Here is a 25,085-nt window from a genome sequence, read left to right as displayed (position 1 = left end):
GTGTGTGTGTGCATAATCATCTCCATGCTGATTGAATAAGACTTCTGTTATGATGTTGATAACACATAAAATCTGCTGCTGTTGCTTTGTCTGGTGCAGGAGCTGGAGTGGCTCTTGGAGATAAATCGTCTGACACACCGGCTGCTGTGTAAGCACATGACTTTGGACAGTTTTGATGCCATGTTCCGAGAGGCCAATCACAACGTCTCTGCCCCTTATGGACGCATCACCCTGCACGTCTTCTGGGAGCTAAACTTTGACTTTCTACCCAACTACTGCTACAATGGCTCCACCAACCGGTAAGAAAAAATAACAAGCAAGGGCATGTGGAGGCTCTGTTTCAAAACTGGACGTAACTCACCGCCCCCACACCCGCCACACAAAACGCACACGATCCACGCTGACAACAGCAGGTTTCCACTCGGCACCAGGGCAGTAGTGTTTTCATTTCCCATGTGATGCACCATTGCATTTTAGAGATAAGCTTTAACCTCTCTGCTCTGCTAAGCTTTGAAAGAACAATTCAGGGTTTGCATGTAACAAACAGTGTGGCTGGACTGAAATGCAATTAACAGGCCCCGTCTTTTCCTCCCCACACTCCCCACAGGTTTGTACGGACAGCGATTCCATTCACCCAGGAACCACAGAGAGACAAGCCAGCCAACGTCCAGCCGTATTACCTCTACGGATCAAAGGTCAGTAACGAGCCACATCAACCAGGAAGAAGGACTTTATTTAGGGAGGATGAACAAGGAGGAAAGCAGATTGTACACAGAAATCAGTCACAGGGTGGGAAATGCCAGGAAAGGCTCATTAGCAGAACGGCAGAAACACACAAGTCGGCTTGGCTTTGCTGAGACCGAAAAGCTGCCAACAGGCCACAGCCCGGTGTTGGTGACCAACACACGGACAGAGCCACTGAACAGCCCCTGTCTAGAGATGCAGAGATTAGAATGGATTGGTGAGACTTAGCGAGAGGCTCCCCTCCCACCCAGTTATACGGTACCACAACAGCATTGGGATGATTGGAATGATGGTGTGTATATATATATATATATATATATTGCTTGTCGTCGATGTCAGGCAATCTGTCAGTCAGATGTATGTGGCAGCCTTGTTTACATAGAACTGGGGGGGCCTGGGAGGTAATGGTAGTGGGCTTGAGTGAGTTTTATTACCAGGGAAAGGTGACTGAAGGCCCTGTGAGATGACTGCACAGCACAGATACAGCACGTGCAGGGGCATGGCAGGCTTGTCTAGTGACCTAGAAGTAGACCACTCAATATTCCATTCCTAGAGCCCCAAGCTACCCATAACCCCACCCAAAATGGCTGATTGGTTTTCCTCTTAAGCAATTCTGTAGGTGAAAGGTTCCCTGAAGACTGAAGTCCCCTAAGCAGGGCCAAACCCTGTGAGGTGAATGTAGAGCCAGCGAAGTCTATGAGACTTGCAGGTACTCAGGCCTTCTCGGGATTTGGTCCCCAGTGACTAAGTACAATGCAGACAGCTGCACTGCTGGGTGTAACTGGAACAGTCCCAGGACTTGTGCTGTCTCCCACTAAAATCTAGGGAAGTTTTACCTTTGACCTCAAAGCAAGCGGGATCAGGCCTACAGTTTAGTTCCATCTCCGAGTCCCTTTCTGCAGGGAGTGCCTGCTATCAAGGGGTGCCAGTTGTGGTGGTGATTTGGGGATGTGGATAGCTGCCCAGCTGGAAGCGGACTGTGAGCCTCCAACCTGTGTCAGGAATGGTGTGTTTCAATGTGATAGAGCCCCGAGAGCCCGTTGTGTGACTCGGTCTCAATGTGCAGATCACTGACTGTCCTGGTGTGTAGCCAGTCTGCTCAAATGTCAATGCTCTTCAACTAGGCAGAAAGGGCTGTTTCTAAACAAGTTATCTCCAGTGTCTTTATTCCACTCTGTACCTCTCCAAATACATATCACGTCTGCTACGCGGGTGTAAATCGGGCGTCACTCCACTGAAGCGAAGTTTATTGAGAGTTGAATGTGGCCTTAATTTCTTAGGGGCTTGTTTTTTACTGATTTCTTAAATTTACTGTCAAGTACAGAATGGAACTGATTTTTTTTCTCTAATTTGGCAAAAATTGTCACCCGTGGCTGCCATTTTTCCACCCCAAGGCAATGTAGTAAGAACACTGATGCATGTCAGGTCAACATTTGCAGCGTGAGAGCAGCCCCACTGAAATGAAAAACAAATTGCTAGGCTTTCCCCATGCTGGGAGCTCCTTTTATTTCCCTTTCATTTGAACCTGTGCTGAGGTAAGATGGCCCTTTTGTCATCACTGCTTTGGGTTGGAAAGAAGCAGTGGGGGGACCTATATGGGCTCTCTGTCGTGAAACTGGAACTCCTCATTAGGACAGCCGTCATGGGGACCTCCAACAGCTCCTCCTTCATTCTGGTGCTCAGAGTCCCCTCAGGTGAGCTTGTCTGTTCACCCGCTTCCCTCTCTGGGTTGGCACTGTACTGCCCCAGCCTTGACACTGTGTGGCACCTGGAGGACCAGAACTGCAAGCAGCCATAGACCAAGAAGGCCATAAAGCAGAGAAGCAATAGGCTACTAACCATCCACATGGAGGTGGCAGATTCCTGCTTCAAGCCGCGCAAGGCCAGTGGGTGCTGGTCGAGGGTGTGAAACGTTGTGCAATGGTTGCTGGAGGGGTAGGAGTTTTTACATGTGACGCACAGGATGTAGACGGTGGAGGGAATGAGTCTGTGGAGGACCAGGGAGCTAAGGGAGTGGGGGACCCTCTCCTCGCGGTGGAAGTTCTGGCGCAAGTAGCCTGCGAAGACGCTGTTCCAGTTGGGACGGTACATGACGTGGTAATAATTCTCGGGGCAGGGGTTGTTTGTGGACCAGGAGATGGTGGCTCTTGTGTCAGAGACGTTGCGAACTTCAATGTTCATGGCGGCTCTGAAAGCAGAAGCAAGGAAAAGCTTAATATACTGGGCCTGAGCCAAAGGCTACTGAAATCAGCTGGGCTCTTTCCACTGACTCCGAGGCCCTTTCGATCGGGCCCATATGGTCTTCAGAAGTAAAGGGAATTCGTAATAGCTAAAGCTGGGTGGAAAATGCAGAGACACGTTTGTGAAAAATGTTCAAAGCTTTCTGGGAAGTTTTTTTACTGACATTTTGTATTTTAAAAATTTGCTGGCCAAGAAAACAGGGGGAAAAAGTTTTGTGGGGAAAAAAAGGCAAAACTTTTCATAGAAACGTCAAAAATTCAATAGCTTTCTGTCAGTCCCAGTATTATCGGTGGGACTCCACAGTTCGGTGGCAATGGTTATTTCCAGCTGTCTGGTACACTAGACTAGAACTGATCAATTCAGCATTTGCACGTATCAATACAGTTCTGCCAATAGTACTCTCACCTTTGTCTTAGATAATTATATAGTACCTATCACCGCACAGTCGTCAATATATTTGCCTTCCCAACAGCCCTGTAAAGTAAGACAGTGCTATTGTCCCCATTCTACAGTTGGGGAAACTGAGCCAGAGAGAGGCTAAGTGACTTGCTCAAGGTCATACGCAAAGTACGTAGCAAAGCACGGAATTGAATGTGAGTCTCCCAAGTCTCAGGCTAATACCCGAACCATTAGACCATCCCACCTCATTACCAGAAAGTCACCTGTCCGAAATAACAAATGGGACGTGGGTTTGTCCCTGATGCTCAGATCAGACATTAAACCTCTGCACCTCGTTGCTGGGTCTAGCTAGAAGTTTATGCTCCCCAAGGAATGTACAGAACATTGCAAATTTGGTTAACTTAAACGAGTAGTTAGTTCAACACATGTCTTTCTCTTGCTTGAGCTTCCTATAAACATTTGGACTGTAAATCAAAGTTCCGTAGCACTCACTGGAAGAGGGCACGGTGACTGTCGGATTTGCCTAAACACTCACTGCATTTTCAGTCGCTAACTTGTTGCTTTAGAAAGCACCAGGTCTGCCGATATGCCATGTGTTGTGCCAATCAGGGATCTACTGCAATTCAAATAAATTCAATAATAACAATAGTCAAAATAATAAAATATAGTCAGGAAATAGACTTTTACCACCATGCTTATTCAGCAGGTGAATTTTATTGAAATCTACCGTTTAGCTTCAGTCAGGGATTATTTTGGTAGGGCCCCTCTAGTGGGTTACGTAGTCCCTTTCCTAACTTCACTGCAGGATCAATTCCTCTCTACAAATTCATTTCTATAAAGCAGAAATGTTCAGCTCTTCTCTGCCTGCTGTCGGCAATATTTACTTCTTTGCTAACCAGACTAAAGCTATCCATCTGGATTGTCTCTCTTTTCATTTGCTTTCTTTCTCTTTTCCTATGTTCTTCTTTAATTCAAGAAACATCTCATCTTAACAATTGCTCTGTATCCGACTTTCCTCTCATGAACAGCTAAACACATGCACACATAACAGAGTAGCTACATAATCATAAAAAAGCCATTTACCTTTCTTGGCATTTATCTTAAGCAGTGGCCAATAAATGTTCAGTCATGAGACATGAATCTGAGCTTGTGATGTCTTGCCTTCCTCTCCACAGCCAGAATCCCTGGATAACTCCCTTGGGTGCGGGCTGATTAAATCCATCACCACTCCATAGTCTTGTATTATACCCTTCTTTGATTGCATCATCACTCGCCATAGCAACCAATAGGAAACTGTAGTCAAGCATCTTTCAGTGAATTGCTGAGTGCTGTCCCTAAAAGCTTTTGTCTGGGAGAAGTATTTGTCCATGAAGCTGAAAGAACCAGACATGGTAGTTTTGTTTTCTGGCTCTTTTTTAAATGGGGGCTAATTAGCAAGAAAGTGACTGCAGCCAGACAGCTCCCTGCCTCCTTTTGTCTCAGCCCCATTATCGGTTCTCTAAATGGCATTCATAGGTTCATAGATTCCAAGGCCAGAAGGGACCATTGTCAGCATTGCATTAGACTTTTCGCTGCTAGATTGAAGAGCCCATTATTAAATATTTGTTCCCCATTGAACATCTGTCAAGGTCCCTTCCAGTCCTACATTTCTGTGATTCTGATTCTACGGAGGTACTTACACCATGTCGTCAAGTCACCCCTTAACCTTCTCTTTGTTAAGTGAACTCAACTGAGCTCCTTGAGTCTATCACGACAAGGCAGATTTTTCTAATCTTTTAATCCTCTCTTAACCCTCTCTGATTTATTAACACCCTTCTTGAATTGTGGACACCAGAACTGGACACAGTATTCCAGCAGCAGTCGCCCCAGATTCTAAAAGAAAAGGGTTTTAATTCAGGCCGAGGAAATATACCTGCACATACAGGCGTTTGCTTTTTCTACTTCCAAAGCGCTGTGTTGACTTTGAGACCCATTCGTTCTTATTGTTCATGGGGACGATGGCTTGGCAGTCTAAGCGACCCTCCTGGGACCACAGGTTCAAATCCCAAGAATGACACATTGGGCTCCATGCAGTGCACTTTCAGATGAAATGCTGAGGTTCCCAATGTGCTTTTTAGTAAGAGGATGGGGATTGGTGCAGTGCCTTCTTCCAGCACTATAGCGAGGTAAGGTACTGACACCCGCTCTCCCTGAGGTGCCAGTCTTTCTGGGGTGCTCTGGGAAGTATTTGGGGATTCTTCAGGGTCAGAGATGCTGCAGTATGCAAATGTAAAATACTATTTCCAGTAAAGCAAAGTGTCGCCTATTAAAACTCGATCACTTAGTGACTTGTCTTTAACCTTAAGATCTCGGTGACGTTTAAACTGTCAGAAAAATCTAGCTGAGACTCTGTCCTTCGCCCGGGCTACAGGGGCATCAACTGATCTTTTCGCCAGGTACTGCGCTCTGACTGGAAGCAGCTCTGGCTGCGATTTTCAAAGGCATCCAACTTCTATTGAATTTTAATGGGGTCTAGGCAGGCTCCTTTCAAAAATCATAGCCACAGGGGCCTAGAAATGACTGCGTCCCATCTGGTTAGAGGAAAAGAGGGGAAGGCAAATGTAGGACGTATACAGTGTGAGCTGTTGGAGTCACTGGGGATAAATAGGTTTGGAAGCATTCGATATTTATCGGTAAATGTAGGTAAATGTCGATTTCGCTATACACACATGCAAGTGGACAAAAGACTATTTCCATCGATAGTAATTGAAATGTACAGATAGGCAGAGTAAGAAAAATGCTGCTTGAGAACTTCTTAGAGTTTGATTTAAAGATAATCACTTTGTATATTTTGCCATGTGGTGTTGACAACTTGTGTTTTAATGGTTATAAAGCTTTAACTTTTGTGATCTCGATGTCTGCCATCATTAAATCATTATTGTCTGACACCCCCCAGTGTCTGACCTCCCGCATAATTTCCCACAACTGTGAAAATTTCAGTAGATCAAAATAAAAACGTGTGTAAAAATAAATATGGATGTTATCTGTCAAAGTGATAACAAAATAAAAATCAAATTCTGCCTAGCCCAGAGATAAAGGGGGGAAGGAAAGACTTGCATAATGGACCCAGCACTTCCAGGCAGTGTCTGACTCCTGTCTGAAGCACAGCGGGAAAGGGAGCTTGCTCTGAATTAGAACTTTCCTCGTGGAACATTTTGATCCAGTGTCTGGAGTTCTCAGTCCCTGGAAATGAGTCTGCAGTCTGTGAGCACACCTTCAAACGTCAGCAGCGAGTGAATGCACCAGGCAAAGTGGAGAGTAAAGAACTATTCTACATCAGGAAGCGTCTGCAGCCCCTGCTCTCCACTTAGTCATCCCACTGCTTGACATTTTAGCTTTATCTTCCAAGGTCAAGCTGCCTCCCTTCTGTGTCCATCGAACAGCCATTGCCCGAGCAGGGATGGAACTATTCCCTGACAAGAGATGAAAGTGCAAGAGCTCTCACCTGGCTTCGGGCCCTCCCTTCAGGGGCAGAGGTGGAAAAGGTACTTCGCTGGCTTCATGCTGCCAGCCCAGCCCAGTCCTGCCTGCAGGGGGGGAAAGCTGGCAAGAGGAACACAGGGTACAGAGGGATGGTGCAACGCAAAGGGACTCTCTCACCAGGGGTCCTGCAAGGCTGAGTTCAACAGGCGTCCCTGCCTGCCGTCATGTCAGAATTATACTTTGGTTGTTCCTCAATAGCCTTTGTTCTAGAAACAGGAGACAATGGAAAGTTTAGTTTCATCATCTTATATAGGAGCATAGGAATAGCCCCATTGATCAAACAAGGGCCCATCTAATCCAGGGTAGCATCTCCACCAGTGGCCAGTACCAACTGTTTCTGGGGAAGGGGCAAGAAACTCTGTAGTAAGCAGTGATGTGCTAACCTGCTGCCTGCCCTTTCCCCTCCCGAAATTTCTCCTGGATCCCCAGAAGTGAGAGGTCAGCTCATGCCCTAGAGCAGGAGAGTTTCTAACCCTGCCACAGCTCTTCATGAGTTTGCTAATCTCCCTTGTTGTAGTTAAATAAGAACTCGGGGTGTGAATGTGCGGGGGGGTCTCTGAGTCAGAATTCTTTTGTTGCTGTTTTATAGCCAAGCAGGGATGTGGCTTCTCAAAGGAGGCCCTGATAATTTGTGATAAATATATATATTAATATATGTATAACCTCACCATGCTGCTGCAACGAGTCCCTTGACAGAGTCAACCTACCCTCGTGGAAGTCCATGGTCCAAGTGCGTCAGTTAGAATTCCATGGATTGGTGCAGAGGTGGGCAAACTACGGCCCGTGGGCCACATCCAGCCCACGGGATCGTCCTGCCCAGCCCTTGAGCTCCCGGCCGGGGAGGCTAGTCCCCGGCCCCTCCCCTGCTGTCCCCCCCTCGCAGCCTCAGCTCGCCGTGCCACCAGCGTGCTGGGCAGCGGGGCTGCGAGCTCCTGTCAGGCAGTGCGGCTGCCAGACATGCTGCTCTGAGCGGCGTGGTAAGAGGGCAGGAACCGGGGGGTTGGATAAGGAGCAGAGGGTCCCCGGGACAGGGAGCAGGGGACGGTTGGATGGGGCGGAGGTTCAGGAAGGTGGTCAGGGAACGAGGGGGTTGGATAGGCGTGGGAGGCCTGTCAGGGGGCAGGGGTGTTGGATAGGTGTCAGGGCAGTCAGGGGACAGGGAGAATGGGGGGTTGGAGGTCCTAGGGGAGCAGGGGGGCGGAGGATCCCAAGAGGGGGTAGTCAGGTGACAGGGAGCAGGGGGGGTTGGATAGGGAGTGGGATCCCGGGGGGCGGTTAGGGGCAGGGGGTCCTGGGAGGGGGCGGTCGGGACAAGGAGCAGGGGGGGTGGATGGGTTGGGAGTTCTGAGGGGGGCAGTCAGGGGGCAGGAAGTGGGAGGGGGCGGATAGTAGGCGGGGGCCAGGCTGTTTGGAGAGGCACAGCCTTCCCTACCCGGCCCTCCATACAGTTTCGGAATCCCGATGTGGCCCTCGAACCAAAAAGTTTGCCCATCCCTAGATTGGTGGGTTGCATTAAAGTTCAGTCGTGTGACTGTGTTCCAACACACATCAAAGACAAATACTACGGAGATCCACTCTATGACAGAAAGTGGGGAGGAACTCAGAGACAACCATATCCCAGTAGTGATACAGTCAGTTCTTAGACCTGGGCACCCAGGGAAGGAGGAAGGAATTTCCTTATTTTTCCAGAAGTAGGAAACAGAATAAAAGACAGTATGTAAAAGGGATTTGGGCACCTGAGTCCTATGGGAGTTAGGCATCTTTAACAATCTGTCTCCAAGTTTCCAGTAGAAATCAAGCCGTTCTCCGCTGTTTAGCCAGCTATAAAATTCAGCTGTATTCAGGCTGCGGCAATGGGTTCCCAAGGCATGTAAAGTTACCAACAGCCACTTCTCTGCTTGTTCACTGCTGCTTAGCTTTGTAAACGCTTCTGCTCATGCATCGTTGATGTATATTAATGTGCTCCTGTCCTCCTCTCAGCACCGCCTGAATCAGGATCAGGATCGGTTCTGTGGAAATCATTAGCTTTGTTGCATTCCCTGACCCACTCACCTGAGTTAATTAACCTGTCTGGCAGATGCCCTCAAAGTGCTCTATGTGCCTGTGATGCTATATATGATCTAAATAGTAATTGTACCCAAATGCTGTAAGTCACAACGTTTTCTGGTCGTATATATTCAGCAGCCGCACAAGGGCTTCTGGATTGCTGGGTCCAGTAAGTGGCGCTAGCAGTTGGGGCTGTTTATCCTCCAAGGCTTGCTATGTGTGTTTCACGAGGTGGTACCTGGTCTGTCACTCCAAAGCCCAGATTGGGCAGCAGGGAACAGGCAAATCGTTTTTTCAGTGAGAAGCGGGGCACTGGCAGCCCGTTTTCCATAGTGGGAGCTCCAGTGGTGACACATTGATCACAGTTTCTGCTCAGCTGGGCTAGCGATCACCTCGGATTAAAGGAACCTTCCTGTGCTATCCAGAGTGCATCACAGCCACTGCTAGGGAAAGCGCCCGGCATGTTCCCCGCTATCCTCCTGAACTGAGAACCCCCTTCCCGATAAATAACAACAGCAGCCTATAGGATTGTCACATTAAGATAAAACCATCTGGACACATTCCTTCACAAAGGACATATTTTCTGTGCTGTGGATACCACATAGGACTGGGCATTTATGTGTTCTGGAGGAGAGTTTTTGGCCCTTTGGCTGAGAAACAGGATCAGTTCAATATGATGCATCCCCTACCGGGAAGGACTGGGCTCTCCTATTGCAGGAGGTGAACTCAGTTGCCTAGCAAGGGTTTTCGTTAGAAGTTCATTTTCAAGAGGGTTCGGGTGTGTGGCATTTTTTCTTTCTTTCTACGGCTTAAGGCCTGAATCCTTTCACTTGAAGGCGAGCTGTCAAGCTCAGACTGCGATTCGTGACAACAAGCAGTGACCTACTACACCTGCTGCTAACTCCTGTGCTCAGGGATCCCAGCAACAGCTGATCACCTCGGCAGTTCCTAACGTGGAATGAGGATTTTCCCACCACGCTCTGCCAGGCGCATGGCAAAGGGAGACCGACTGCTATTACCTTCTGGATTCTGAGACTGTGGGAACAAGACCCATCTCTGCACATCCCAATCTGTCTGCGCTCCCAGCCTCCTGGCCCAAACACCTGTACCGTGCGAGCAGCCTGGCTGCGTGCCCTGTTCTGCTGCTGTTGGCTGGCCCTCAAGCCACAGCAGAGCTTTATGATGCGTGTTTGATCATGAGCTGTCACCCCGAGGGAGGAGCTGGCTGCCACTCACCTGGCACACAGAGCGCAGAGGGGCTGCAGGCAGAGGGCCTGTGTGAGGGAATGGATGGTACTATAAAGCCAGCTTGCATGTTCAGCTGGCTTGTCTTAAAATACACTTATCTCCGACATTCTTTAACCCAAGCTGTGCATTTCACCCTTAAATGGAGTTATGTTTTAATTGCTCAAAGCCATGGTATTATTAGTAGATGCACGCCTTTTATTACAGCACCGCGTGGCTTTGCATAAAGCTTGGTGGAACTTACATCATCTTTCAGACAGGAAGGAATGAATCATCCTGTTTTGTTGGCAGGCAACACACATTATAGAAGAGATTTTCTCGAAGTGTCCAATTAAATGGGGATTGAGGCTGCAGCTTCAGTGCTAGTGCCCCCCTCCCCTTTTAAGGAAAAGTAAACTTGAAAAGCTTCTTTCCAGCTCCGTTAGTCACTGGTCACCGGAAGCAATGTGGAAGTGGGATGGAAGCTGGAGAGGTGGGAGGCTATTGGATGCTAATGCTGCACCTGGAGAGAACAGGTCTCCATCCCAGGGCGGGGGCCATCAGTGGAATTGCTCTTTGATGGCAGTGCTGCCCCATCACGGGAATCATCATGTTCCCAACAAGCCATCTTCAGCGCCTGCTGGCAGGAAGTGTGAATGGGTGTCTTCATGGGAGAAAACAGGAGACTTTGGTATCCCACTGAGGGTCTGCCTACACTGCAGTTAAACCCAGAGTCTGAGCTCTGCAGTTTCATAGCCTCTGCGGTCCACGCCCCGTGAGCCAAGTCAGCTGACACGGGCCAACCACAGGTGTATAATTGTAGGGCAGACCGACCCTCGGTGGGGAGCTGTGCAACAAGAGCAGTGGGACCCACTCCGGCAAAGCAAAGGCCCATCACAAGACATGGAGTGGGCTGTTTAAAACGCTCAGCATTGTCCCAGCTCTGTTCCCTTTGAAGTCAGCTCCCACTGACATTACTGGAAGCAGAGTTAGGCTTTGGAAAGTCCACCATCGTTGACAAGTTCAGGTGACACCGCAGTCTCATCAGTCAGCTGTCGGGGGGACAGCTCAGGTTCTCTCCATTGCTCCACAGGACCCTCAGACTCCCAGCACCTCTTGGCCTGGACTGGACCCCAAGTCCCCACGCTGGTAGCTAGTGCTAGAAAGACATGGAAAATGCAGGGCACCCAATGCCTCTGTGTGCAGATAAATCTCTAGGGAAAGCATGGAAGTGAGGTGGGGCTTCCCTTCTCCGTGTTCACGTACCCGGTCTGCACAGCAGTATGCTTCACAGACGTCCCACCGGGCTGTAATGATACGTTGCGAAAGCTACGGCAACAGGATGCTACTGTAATGAGCTGCGATCTGGCATAACAATTTTATTGGCAGGAATATGGGATGATTGCATCACTCCTGCAACAGTCACACATCAGGCTTCTGCTCCTTTAAAGAGTTTATGAAAACGTTTACTGGTACTATTTTTGTCATTGAAGTCAATGGCAGTCTTTTCATCTACTTCAATAGGCTATGGACCAGTCTCCTAATTACCACGTGCCTTGCTATACAGGCCTTGGTAAAAGAGAGAAGTGTTAATGAATGCAATTTAGACACTTCTATAAGTTACCTACAAATAACTTTTCCATACATAGTTCTCTGGGTATGGCATCTTGCAATCTACCTGGGCCTTATCCCATAGGAAGAGGGGAATTCCTGGCTTCCAAATGACATATCTCTTTTCACCTAGTTCCTAATAGTTCCAATTGGCAAGTGGGTTTTGGAACAGAGAAAGGAGTCTGTTGGTCTAAACAAAATGATGAGGATGGTTAATTTGTTGATTAAAGTAACTGACAAGTGAGCAAATGAGTATTGTGTCAGGGAGTAGAAATTCTACCTTTGGGAGAGAAAGGGGGGAATGGTTTTATGGCTGGTGTTTTTAAAAAAAATGCCACGTTTTTGTAGCTGCTCAGAGGTTTGGAATGTTAGAATTAGTCTGTGAGAGATGGCTCAGTGGGCCAAGGGCAGGTAAGACCGCCAGCACTGCAGGATAACTGTATTTATCTCCTGGCTAGCACCAGCACATGTGTGGCAGATGGTGGAAGCAGTGACTTTCGAGAGTATTCTTGATTTGTCCTGTTCTGCCACTTCTGCACACTCTCCCTCTCCTGTTGGCAGGCAGGGCATCACTCCTTGCCCTCTTGTAGCATAGCCAAAGATGGTTAAGATGTGCTCCGTTACTGGAATGGCAGGGAATCCCCTTAGAGTACAGTATCTACCTGACCCTTTGTCATGTCTGCAGAAAATGTCCTCGCTTCTGCTTTCTCATCTCTTCGGTTAACCAAACACAGGCAGGGGGCTTATTGGCATTTCACTGGGAGAGGCGCTTTGTGCCAGATGTTGTTTGAAGAATATATTTGGCTCTGCGTATTGATGCAGCAGTTATTGTAATGGGGAGGGGGGCAGAGGAAGTGAGAACACGGTCCTTTTCTTATGGTGCCAAACCCTGATGCAAACGCATCCTTTTCAGAGCAAGCCCCTGGCACGCACAGCATTCGGCTGGCTCAGTTAACTGACTTGGCGTCCTTTTCAAATTACACAACTGAATTAATTTCCCCTTCCTCTCCCTTTGGCTTCTCTCGACGCTGCTTGGATCCAACCAATATTCTAGAGACAAAAAGCACTGCAACACGCTCCATGTTTCCAAGGCTATTCTAAGACCAAATGGAAATTCATTTTGGGCCAGGAGCCAAACTAAACCCCACTGTTCCATTTTGAGATATCCACCCACCCACAGGGCCAAATTCAGACACTAGCACACAATCACACATGGATAAATACCAAGAAAACTACAGAGTCCTACACTGACGCCTACAGGACACAGAGAGGGACTGGTTCATGTCCTTTCCCATGCTGTTTGCTTACCAGCTGTTGTAGTTCCTACTCTCCTACATTACAGTTGTTTAGTGAGGTACGTGCCAAGTTAAGACTTCTGTTCATTTTGCAACCTCCTCCTCCCATCATCCTTCACCCCATTTGTCTGTTTTGTCCATTTGCCACATCTCATCCAACACCTAGACTGGGGCAGGGACTTTGTTACCTGTCTGTACAGCACCTGTGGGAGCCTTGATTGGAGTTCCTAGGTGCTACCATAATTAACAATAATTGTCAGAGATTGGCAGGAGCCAGATGCACTTAGGAGCGCTGGCCATGGTTGCAGCAGGGGTAGCCTGAAGCAGAGAACAAGAACCTCGGCAGTGGGAAAAGGGTACAGGAGTAGTGCATAAAGGGAAGTGAAGGCAAGACAAGCACATCGCCTCACCTCCTTCTTTCCTGTGTCCTTTCCTCTGCCCCCTGTTCCTCATCAAGAATATCTAAGAGTTATAGTGATAGCAGCGCTCAGAAGTTCCAGTCAGGATTCAGATGCAGACCTTTTGCTAACACAGAAAAGAGACAAGTGGGCTTTCGACTGAAGGACACAGTGAGACAAAGGGATGGGGAGACAGTATGCAAGAATACCTACTCGTCAGTTGCCAAGGATTTCTCAATAGGCAACCGTTCTTGTTTATATGGTATGTAGACAAAAGCCAAGGCTGTTGCTCTTGTGCGGCCAACAAACCCTTCAGCTAGAATTGAGGATGTTAGCCAACAAAAAAGTGTCAGTTTCAAACGCTCTTCTAAACTGAGTCATCAAATAAAAATTCATGGTGCCCCCTCCCAAAAAAAAGAAGTGTGCCATGGAATATATTCATTCCCTATGTCTTCTGTAAAAGGTATCAGAACAGGTGGGACAAAAAACACCGCCTGGAAAAGAGTATTAGGTATCACTCTTGCAAATGCGCCTGTCCTCATAATTGTCTTTGTGCCTCTCATTTTTCAGCCACTGAACATTGCCTACAGTCACATCTACAGCTCCTACCGCAACTTCGTGGGGCCTCCTCATTTCAAGACAATCTGCCGGCTCCTAGGCTATCAAGGGATCGCAGTGGTGATGGAGGAGCTGCTGAAGATCGTCAAAAGCCTGGTAATTATGGGCCTGGAACAAGTGATAGGCAAACCTCACTGCTTTGGGAGGCTTGGGTCAGATAATCAACCTAGGCTTTGGATACTTTGGCCAAAATGTTCCCATTAAGGTATGTACATCCATCCATCTATAGTTAGACACCTGTATACATAGCCTGATTTTCAGAGGTGCTAGGGAATCCCATTCACTTCAAAGAGAGTTGTGGGTGTTGGCTACAGTATTTACATAAAGCATATCCAAGTTCCGCCGAGCCTCTTTGTCTAGCAACGGGGCTATACGCTTCATGAAAAGACGCTCTTCTTGCACATTATCGACACTTCCTGAGCATGGTCTAGGAGGAAGGGCATTGGACTGGGACTCAAGACTGGGTTCGAACACCAGTTCAACCACAGATTCCTTGTGTGACCTTGAGCAAGTCATTTAACCTACCCTGTCTTTCAGTTCCCCATCTGTAAATGGGGATAGTCTTTCCCTACCTCACAGGGATGTTCTGAAGGTAAAATCCATCAATGGCTATGCTCAGATACTACACAGATGAGGCCCACATAAATACCTAGATAGATCTTGATGAACAGGAGCAATCTGATTTGGGACTTCTGGTCCTAGATAACTAAAGGAAGGGAAGAGATTAAAGAAAATTAAAAAGAAATGAGCCGTACTTTTTTTTTTAATTTCTAAAAAGATTCCAATTTTGTGTGAAGGTTTGGATCAGTTCTTATCAATGCCAGTTTGTCCATCACTACCTGATACTCTTAACACTGGCTGAAAGAGACAATTTGCTCCCAATACTTCTGTTATTCTCAAAGGTGCCACAGGACCCTCTGTTGCTTAATTTTCTTCTTGTCTTCTCTGCTTTCTCTCAGCAGATAAATCTGATATTCAGAAGAAATGTTATCTGTGCAGTTCCAGGGCCTTAATTGACAGAATATAAAATGATTTCTGATCATGTTGTTCCTCCAGAAAAGCTTTTGTTGAGGAGATTTTTTGGTCAGCAAACAGTATTCATTGCAAATGCTTCAGTTCATTTTTGCCTCTAATGTTAATGCATCATCTTGATCTTGTCTAATGGAGAAGTGTGAAGTCGAGGATCTCAAAGTATTTTCACTTAACTTTCATAAGACAGTAGTAACTGGAGGGGTCGGCTGTGTTTGCTTAGTGTACAGAGCTCTAGTTAACATCTGAAATTGATAGTGGTCAGAGCAAAGATAAGGGCCTTGGGACTGGCTCAGTTACGCTCAGTGCAGAATCCTGTATAAAATATATACAGGATACAGTTATATAACGCAATTACAGCACATACTTTTATCACCAAATCTGGTTGCTCTTATCCATTTTAATTCACAACTTCGGAGCTCCAGCGGTTAATTACACACACACACACACACACACACACACACACACACACAGTGCAATTCCATTTTCTGTAGCATGCTCTCTGTCAAGTGTCAATAGCATGCATCCTGTCATCAGTATTTAGGCAGAAGGAATCTTTCCTGTGCTGAAGAATGATTTTTGTAGCCACTGTGAGTGAGATTTTTTTAGGCTATTTTTGATCTATCTGGATTCTCACCCGCAAATGCTGCTTGCGATTCAGGTTCAAACAAACAAAGTGCTCAGAGCTGAGCTTTCAGATGGAAACTACAGAAAATCATGAGTTGGTTTCAGAGTGAAACCATAAAAGAGCCCCAAGCTTGTGGGCTGAGTTTTATGTGTATAATGAAAGCAAAAAGCAGGCGAGTTTTGCATGGTTTGAGGTTTTTATAATCAAAACTGCGTTCTGCTCTGGTAGCCACCAGCCAGTCCACAAAAGTTGCCCTTTAAAATGAATGTGCTCTGAGTAGAGACTCATTGGTGAGGCCTCATCTGGAGTACTGTGTCCAGTTTTGGGCCCCACACTACAAGAAGGATGTGGAAAAATTGGAAAGAGTCCAGCAGAGGGCAACAAAAATGATTAGGGGGCTGGAGCACATGACTTATGAGGAGAGGCTGAGGGAACTGGGGTTATTTAGTCTGCAGAAGAGAAGAATGAGGTGGGATTTGATAGCTGCTTTCAACTACCTGAAAGGGGGTTCCAAAGAGGATGGATCTAGACTGTTCTCAGTGGTACCAGATGACAGAACAAGGAGCAATGGTCTCAAGTTGCAGTGGGGGAGCTTTAGGTTGGATATTAGGAAAAACTTTTTCACTAGGAGGGTGGTGAAGCACTGGAATGGGTTACCTAGGGAGGTGGTGGAATCTCCATCCTTAGAGGTTTTTAAGGTCAGGCTTGACAAAGCCCTGGCTGGGATGATTTAGTTGGGGTTGGTCCTGCTTTGAGCAGGGGGTTGGACTAGATGACCTCCTGAGATCCCTTCCATCCCTGATATTCTATGATTCTATAATTCATCCTTTCAAGTTAATTTATCTTCTTTTCTTTCCGACAGTTACAGGGCACCATTCTGCAGTATGTGAAAACATTGATAGAGGTGATGCCCAAAATATGCCGCTTGCCAAGACATGAATATGGATCTCCAGGTCAGTGCTAGGATACGTAATGTAGCATGCCTCCCCACCCATGCATGCAGCATTAATTCAAACACAAGGTATTAACAAAACAATGATTGGCTTATTCTCCAAGTTCCTAAAATGATGTGTTATAAGACTGTCTAGATCAGGGGCTCTCAAACTGGGGGTCGGGACCCCTCAGGGGGTCATGAGGTTATTACATGGTGGGTTATGAGCTGTTTACCTCCACCCCAAACCCGGCTTTGCCTCCATCATTTATAATGGTGTTAAATATATTTTAAAAGTGTTTTTAATTTATATGGGGGGGGTCGCATTCAGAGGCTTGCTATGTGAAAGGGGTCACCAGTAAAAAAGTTTGAGAGCCACTGGTCTAGATGTTACAGTGAAGAGCACGTTAGCAATGTATAAATAAATAGTATTCTCATGAAATTATACATCTTGAAGCTTATCACATTCCATTTCCTAGCTCTCTTGTCTGGTGCAACCTCAAACTCTCCCCAAAGCTTGTGTTGCTAGAATGTGCACTTGCAGCATTTGAAGAGAAGCCTGCTTGTGAAACCTGGGAATGGCATTGCAATCTGGCCTTTAAAGAAAAATGTCTTACAACTTTAATTATGGAACAGCTACTATGGCTCCATAATGCACCTTTTTTAGCTGTGGAAATGAGAGCCCGCCTCAGACGTTTTGTGACCGGTGACAGAAAGTACTGTATGTCGAAAGACCCGACACTTGACAAGTTATTGAAAGTTTCTGTATGGAAACCTGGATCACTGATCTGGAACATTTCAAAAAAGTATTTTGTTTTGCTTTCAAGGTTTTTTAAAGTACATTATTATAGGTTTGTTGTTGCTGACCCAAAAGCTGCACTAATTCCAGGAATACATGTAAAGTTTATTTTCAATACCACTAACTTTTTGCAAATAGGGGTGGGTAGGAAAATTTGCTTGGTCCAGGTAGCTTTGGAAAATAGGAGAATCAGAACCGTTCTGAATACCTATCTACTATTTTGACACCTGTGCAACTCCTTTGACCTCAAGTGAGTTCTTCCTTATTTACTCAGGTGTGAGAGGAGAATCAGGCTCATTGGTTGCAGACCTTTCATAAGGAGGACGGTTATTTATAATTAGTAATCCAGGATCACAGTTAGTGGTCAGGAAACATTAGGCATTGACTGGTTCTTTGCACGAGCCACTGGTTAGCTTGGTTCTGCTGCTCTTCCTTTCCCGGTCGTCTTACCCTTCTTGTGTCTATTTAGGAATCTTGGAGTTTTTCCATCACCAGCTGAAGGACATCATTGAGTATGCAGAGCTGAAGACTGATGTATTCCAGAGCCTTAGAGAAGTGGGCAACGCTATTCTGTTCTGCCTCCTCATAGAGCAGGCCCTGGTAAGGCAAAACCTCCAATTTCAGCAGGTTACACTCTACAGCTTCACCTGTACTCACCATCTCACTGGGGTTGGGTTATTTTTGTGTGTGCGTGTCATCTAAAGGTATATGAGCAACACTACACAGATTGGTTTTGTGGCCCTGAAGCCAGGGCAACCTGTGAGGAAAGAACTCACTGATATTTAAGATAGAAATGGCCCTGAAGTGGAACCTGAGATCTGAATTCTGGAAGATTTACTTTCAGATCCAAGATCCAGAGAGACCTAAGGTGGTTTAGATTTCAGCTCAGACCCAGAATCAGGAGCTACCTGTTTCCTGGATCCAGTTCTAGGGGCCATCTTTTTATTCTACAGTGCTGAGCACCAAAGGGCCCTGATCCCCAACTTGCCCACCTAGGCACCACTGCAATATCAATAAATAATAATCATGAAGCAGCCGCAAACAGAGGGACTCTCACAAGAACTGCTGATCTGGTGAGATTTCTTGGGGCTTGTCTCCACTGCAAAGCTAACTCGAGTTACAGCTTCAGCATTTCCCTGACTCAAGCCCCATCCACTTATCTCAAGTGCAGCAGAGCATTTAACTGGAGTGGGCTCCCTCAGCTGCTAACACACCCCCGCGGTGCGGCTCGAGTGGTATTCTGCCCTGTGGCCACTGGGCTAACGCCAGAGGAGTTAACTCCAGTGTAGATCACTCTGGCTAACTGCAATGGAGACACACCCTTTGTGCGTTGAGCCTGTTGGGCAGAGCTGTGGGGGGGTCACATGAGCTGCTGCTGCTGTCTGTGCTGTTTTGCACTAGATACCCAGTGAGTATACACCAGATACACAGTCAGTCTCTCGTACTGTCCATCCAGCACCTCCCAGGAGCACTACAGTACATTTTGTTAAGGAAACTAGAGATACGCAAATGTGCCTCTGATAGTCTGGCTGGATTTTTGTATAATGATAGCAGCCGAATGTATCCTGCCCTCCTCCTCCCGTGGTCTGCTGGATGTGCTGCTGTTGCCCTTGAAATGGCTCTCTAAAGTGCACATTATGGTGTCTCGTAGCAATAACCGCCAGTGGTGTGAAAAAGCACTCCTGTGTTGCCATGGAGACTGAGAGTGTATCAGCAGCATGCAGGCAGTCCAGGAAACAAAAGTAAGATTCCGAGGTCCCATTTGGGAAGGTTACCATCAAAGTCCATATTGGTGGGGTTTCCATAACCAGCCTGTATCGTGTCTCTCTGATCTTTAAGTTCTTCAGTAAGGCATTTCATTCAGAACTTAATGCAGTTCTGTACTCGGAAGGCCTCAGTTTCCACCCACCAGGAGAACATGAGGCTATAGGGCCCTTCTATGTTGAAAAGCTTTGAAGCTTAGTGGCACGGGAGGTGGACACTCTGGCTTTTCCTCTCTGGGAAGCTGGGTTCTAAATCTCCATCCAGGCCCAAGTGAAATCGTTTGGATGGGCTCCGCCTACTGGATATGTGTCTACATCCAAAGAGCTCCAGGTAGCCAAGCATGATTGACAGCCATCTGCTCGAAAAAGGCCCAGGACTGAAGCTGAAAGAAGGATTATGGGACATAATGGAGGTGGCCTGGCAGAGTGGGCCAAGGAGGGGACCACAGTACTCACTCCCACTCACGCCTGGCTCTCTCTTTTGCCACTAGTGCCTAGTCTAGAGTCAGCTGAAATCAATGGAGAGACTCCCACGTCCTCATGAGCATCAAAAATTCACACACATTTGAATTAGGAACTTCCTTTTTTATCCAGTGACAAAGTCATTGATTTATTAAGGAGAACCTAATCCCATGTTTAAGATGCAGACTGGCAAAGACAATTGTTTTCCAGGTTCATCCATGACAAGGTACGAAGTGTCATGCTTTGCATGAGATGCTGTTCCAGAGGATATCTTAGGATATCTTATTTTCCTGCCCACGTCATAAAAGGAACCGTCTGATCAGAGTTACGGAGTATGGGGAGGGTTCAATCAGGTTAGATCGGATTGGATAACATCCCTAACTGCTTTGTAATCTTCCCTGTAGTGGAAGTCTAATGCCATGGATGTAATTGCTCTTACTGTTGTTTATGGTAGCTGATGATCTATTATATCGCATTGGACTATTGGCTGATAGTGAATGCTACAATTAAGGTGGGGAAGTAGCTTCCATTCCCCACCACCACCACCACACACACACACACACACCATTTTTGTTGTTGTTCCTTATCAATAACATTCTCAAATTCCTGCTGTAAGGCAGGGAACCTTGGTGGGAGGGCGGAGAAGGGCGTTATTGACATTCCTAATTCTTGCTCAGAAAATGGGTGAATACAGGCAGCAGGTGGAGAAAATAATTTCCCCGCCGGGACATGTTGAAGTAGCAGGGACAGAATTTGCATCGGAACAAAAGGATGCTTCTGCCCACGTAGTAGCAAGACACCATGCCATGCCCATGCCATGCTTCTGTGCCCACTCCTGGAACTCTCCATGCCGCAAACCGCAGTGTCCATATAGGACCCATGATGCCATCCCCTTCCCTCCACCTCCCGTGCTGACTACGCCACACCCTGCACTCTCACAAACACGCTACGGCATTCACGGCTCTGTTCCCACCACGGTCCATGCCCCAGACTCTTACCAGCATATTGTCAGGGTTATGGACCCTCCATCAAGGCATCCCAAACAGGAAGATCTACTTGCACAATACAATAGACCTCACTGAGTCGTGCCCTCCAGCCCCCTGATCATTTTCACAGCTCTGTCCAGGCTAAATTTATGGTATGGCCAGCCCCAAATGCACGTCCTACCCAGAGTTGCACAGAAACAGACCAAAACCTCTTTGTGCAGTGATGCTTCTATCTATGCAGCCCAAAATCACTTTGTTCTTCTTTGAGTTATTGTCTCTATGGGAGCTCCATATGAGGTGCCCGGGTGCCTTTGATCAGAGATTTTTTTCAGCAGTGTCCATGGGTCCTCACCTGCACCCTGCACATCCTTGTGCTCCAGACAAAGGTATGTAGGGAAGGGCAGACGCACCACGACTAGTTCTTTTTCAACTTTCTATGGCTAGAGATTGAGTATCGCGCTGTCTGGTAGATTAACCTTCTAGCTATCCATTACCTTGTTGGGTTTACTTAATTTATTTATATTTCTTACTTTTATTTGAATATTCTTGGGGTTTTTCCCTCCTGGCACAAATGGGCCATCTGCTACTACCGTCCAGTAGACGACCGAGGCCGCTTTGACCCTTTGGTCGAGGGCCACGAACCTCCCCCACTCTATGGATCCTGTTCCCCACCCACCCTATAGGGAGTGTCTCTCCCATTTCACACCTTCCTGGAAGCTCATCACATTGGACTGATGGATGCTAGAAGTAATTTCATCAGGCTACAACGTCCCTTTCAACTCCTCCTCCCCTTTCTTGTCCCTTCTCAAGGATCCTTTTCACAAGGGTCTCTTGAGGCAGGAAGTGCAATCCCTCCTGCTCCTATGGGTTTCTGCTCAAGGAGAGGATTTAGTTGCAACTCCCTGGGAGACGCCTTCCTCACTCATTGGCTTCGAGTGCTGTTATATCCCTATCCTCCAGCACCTTTGCTCCTCAGAGTCTTGAACAAGCTGAAACAAGAGAAATCAGTGGTTATCCTTATAGCCCCAACATGGCTACAAGACAGGTATGGTTCCTCTGGCGCTGATGCCACCTCTTCTCCTCCCTCTGGTGACAGACCTCCTGGCCCAGAAGTCAGGCTGTGTGGCCCATTCCAATCTCGCCTTGTTACACCTCCATGCACGGCTCCTCGACGGCTCTTGAGCCCGGAGCAGAATTGTCGTCTTGAGGGACAGTCAGAAGCGGAACTGCAGGCGGTACTGTGGAACAGCCGGAAGCCCACCATGACAAAAGCCGTCTTGTAAAAGTGGAAGTGTTTCCAGCTTTAGTGTGCACAGCGGTCATCCCCATCCGAGACTGACCTCCCTATCAGGCTTGACTACCTGTTCCATATAAAAACCCGAGGCTTCTCATTCAGCTCTGTTAAAGTCCACCTAGCTGCCGTTAGAGCCTTTCACCAGCCAATTGAAGGGGTTTCAGTTTGTGCTCCTCCTACCACCACAAGATTCCTGAAGGAATCTCGACCAACGTCTTCCCTCACGTCAGTCAGCTCACTCCACCTTGGGTGGTTAATTAATTTTCCGTGCCTTGAGACCCCTCCTCCCCCTTTGAACTCTGGGGAGTTGTTTCCTTTTCCAAGTATCCTTCAAAACCACATACTTCATGGCCATGTCTCCAGATCAGACACAGCCTTTGGTAAAGCCACTCTCCGAACTGTTCTGAACTTGTCTCCTCAGCATCCTCCTCCATAATAGGTATACTTCTTGGGAGATACCTAGTGTGGAGCACCCATAAGGACAATAACTCAAAGAAGGAGAGGTTCCTTACCTTGTACAGTAACTGGAGTTCTTTTAGAGGTTTTATCCCTATGGGTGATCCACTGCCCACCCTCCTTTCCCCTCTGCCTTGGAGTTCTTGCCTTTGGACTTGTTGAGAAGGAAGTGGCGTGGTGGCAGATCCACCTCTCCCTGTATAACCTTGGTCCAGAGCATGAGGAGGTGTAGGGTGCAGGTGCAGACACATGGACACTGCTGAAGAAAAATCTCCACTCAAAGGCGCACAGGTGCACGCGGAACTCCCACAGGGACAAAACATCTCAGAGAACTCCAGCTACCCGGTAAGTAACCTCTCCTTTTTCCTTGCTGCCGTCTCCCATTGCAAACTCATATACAATTTGTTGTCGGCCATCACTCTTTCAGTATTACTCTTTCCAGGTTTCTCCCTCTTGTATGTCTGTGTTTTGGATTAATTTCCACAAGTGTGCTGGCATGTGTTTTTCCAAGTGGCATCTCATTTTGTTATTCCTTTCTAGCCCTTTTTGTATGACTTCTCAAGTCTGCTTGGGGTGCACCACACCTTTGGTCTGATAGTATTGGCTGTAAAGGCCTATCCAAATGAACTAAATCCAAACAAACATACTGTCTAAGGTTCAGTAACAGCCCCTAGGATTCATATATGTATGTACAGACACACCTTGCAGCAATTAAGCCAACAAGTTCTTCCTATCAAGATAATGTCTTGAGATCCTTAGAAAATAAATGATAGGAAGTCATCAAGTTAGAGTAAAACAGAAATCATTTCCTTCCTGTGCTTCTAGACTCGGAGTCAGTGAGTGCGCTATATAGCCTTCTGGGCTTATACCAGTTATTTAATGGAGCTATACAAACCTTTCTGGTTTAGGTTTAAAGGGCTTTGGGCAGGTACTTTTTTCCAGTTTCACTTCACAGGGGTTCAGACCTCTTACGTTGCTACTGGGCTGGATTTGAATGCGCCCCCTAGAGGTGATCAGGTCCATGTGCTCTTGCCAACCCCCTGAGCCATATACTCAGTCCCTTAAGGAATTTTTTAACTTATTTTATTTTTCTTCCTCCTGCCTCAGTCCCAGGAAGAAGTTTGTGATTTGCTGCATGCTGCTCCCTTCCAAAATATTTTGCCCAGGGTCTACATCAAAGGTAAGAAGTCAAGAGGGAAGCAGAGACCAGTGCTTATTCCCCTACCTAGAATCCCCCCCTTAACGTTGCAGATTTGTTTCTTACCTGCGTCCTGCCCTGTCACAGACAGTGATGCAGTAGAAAGTCAGGTGGAGGACAAGTGCCAGCCAGGATGTTTATAGTCTAGTTACCCAAGTTGAAGCACTCGTTAGCCATTCCATTTCTTTCCGTTTTAAAAGCCGTTTAGCAATGTGCAAGCGGGCCTGGAGAAGGACAGCATGAAATGTGCCACAGCTGATCGATAACAGTAAGATGTGTGCTTTTGAAACAGGGCCCTTTCACAAACTGACCATGAAGCTGCTAGTGCGGAGACTGTAATCACACCCCCTTCCACCGCACGTCAGCCCATTCCCTTTCCCGCTGGTGTTCTGACCCCCTGAGTCAGAGTCAGAGCAGACAATGGTGGGGAGGCAGCTCCAGGCGACTCTGTGGAAATGCCGGCTTGTCACTGCCTAGTCTTATGTCACTGTTTGCTGCTCGCTTAACAGAAGGAGAACGCTTGGAGGTACGCATGAAGCGTCTCGAAGCCAAATATGCCCCACTTCACCTGGTTCCCTTAATAGAGAGGCTGGGAACTCCTCAGGTAAGGATTCCTTTGCAACCCCCAGGAGATGGCTACTGAAAATTCCCAGCAGTCCCCCGATTGCCCATTTGGCCTTAGGAAAGTGCTCGAATTTTTATTCCAAAATGCTGCACAGCTCCTCCCTTCCCCTGAGAAGAGGGTTATCTCTGGGCAGGTGCTTTATTGAATTACCTGCACTCATTGGCTTCCCCACACTTCTCAGGGAAGTCTGATTTATTTTTATTCCGGACTGCCATTTTTCTGCTGATCAGACAAATTTAAACCCTGGCCTCTAGCGGCCGATGAGGTCTGTCAGGGAGATTTAGGAGTTGGTGTAAAGATGGCATGTTAGTGCTGCCTTTCAGGAAGGCAGGGTGCTAATCATGCTGCAATAGGGGTGGTGGGGTGAATGCTCAGAAGCCAGCTCTGAACATTAACAACTTTGAAAATTGCCACCTACTGCCATAGGTATTTTCAAAGGAGGGAATTCTGTGGGGGGACATGTGGGGGTTCTTACTGACCTTGGGGATTACCATCAAGTCTTTAAGCCCCCAGTTCAGGAAAGTATTTACGCACACACTTGAGTCCATCCATATTCAGGAAAAGATATAAGCGCTTGTTTAACTTTAAACATGTGCTTAGGGCTTAAGCATGTGCTTAAAGTTAAGCATGCATTTAAATCAGTGTTTCTCAAACTGGGGTCGCCGCTTGTGCAGGGAAAGCCCCTGGCGGGCTGGGCCAGTTTGTGTACCTGCCCTGTCCGCAGGTCTGGCCGATCTCGGCTCCCACTGGCCGCGGTTCACCGCTGCAGGCCAATGGGAGCTGCTGGAAGCGGCGGCCAGTAAGTCCCTCAGCCCG

At 47.2% G+C, this 25,085-nt stretch overlaps 2 protein-coding genes across 3 annotated transcripts in view; one reads left to right on the top strand and one right to left on the bottom strand.

Annotated features, from left to right (window-relative positions):
* CYFIP2 (cytoplasmic FMR1 interacting protein 2) overlaps nt 1-25,085 on the top strand; it is a 75,246-nt gene that overhangs the window by 41,723 nt on the left and 8,438 nt on the right. For both annotated transcript variants that reach the window (XM_034778720.1, XM_034778721.1), the window contains exons 22-28: nt 100-299; nt 608-695; nt 14,051-14,194; nt 16,618-16,708; nt 17,955-18,085; nt 23,554-23,626; nt 24,154-24,248. In XM_034778720.1, coding sequence (XP_034634611.1) covers nt 100-299; nt 608-695; nt 14,051-14,194; nt 16,618-16,708; nt 17,955-18,085; nt 23,554-23,626; nt 24,154-24,248 — 822 coding nt within the window. The remainder of the gene's footprint in view (nt 1-99; nt 300-607; nt 696-14,050; nt 14,195-16,617; nt 16,709-17,954; nt 18,086-23,553; nt 23,627-24,153; nt 24,249-25,085) is intronic.
* On the bottom strand, nt 1,054-4,597 carry FNDC9 (fibronectin type III domain containing 9). The gene is made up of 2 exons (XM_034778722.1): nt 4,468-4,597; nt 1,054-2,932 (listed from the first exon to the last, which is right to left on the bottom strand). The coding sequence occupies exon 2, from the start codon at nt 2,923-2,925 to the stop codon at nt 2,260-2,262; it is 666 nt and encodes a 221-aa protein (XP_034634613.1). The 5' UTR covers nt 2,926-2,932; nt 4,468-4,597; the 3' UTR covers nt 1,054-2,259.

This window comes from Trachemys scripta, chromosome 8 (genome assembly GCF_013100865.1).
Source record: "Trachemys scripta elegans isolate TJP31775 chromosome 8, CAS_Tse_1.0, whole genome shotgun sequence".
Taxonomy (NCBI): Eukaryota; Metazoa; Chordata; order Testudines; family Emydidae; genus Trachemys; species Trachemys scripta.
This window is presented reverse-complemented; position numbering and strand designations above follow the sequence as displayed.

What these genes read in the sequence shown, in the direction of transcription:
- FNDC9 (XM_034778722.1), bottom strand. Translation starts at nt 2,925, where the DNA reads ATGAACATTGAAGTTCGCAACGTCTCTGACACAAGAGCCACCATCTCC.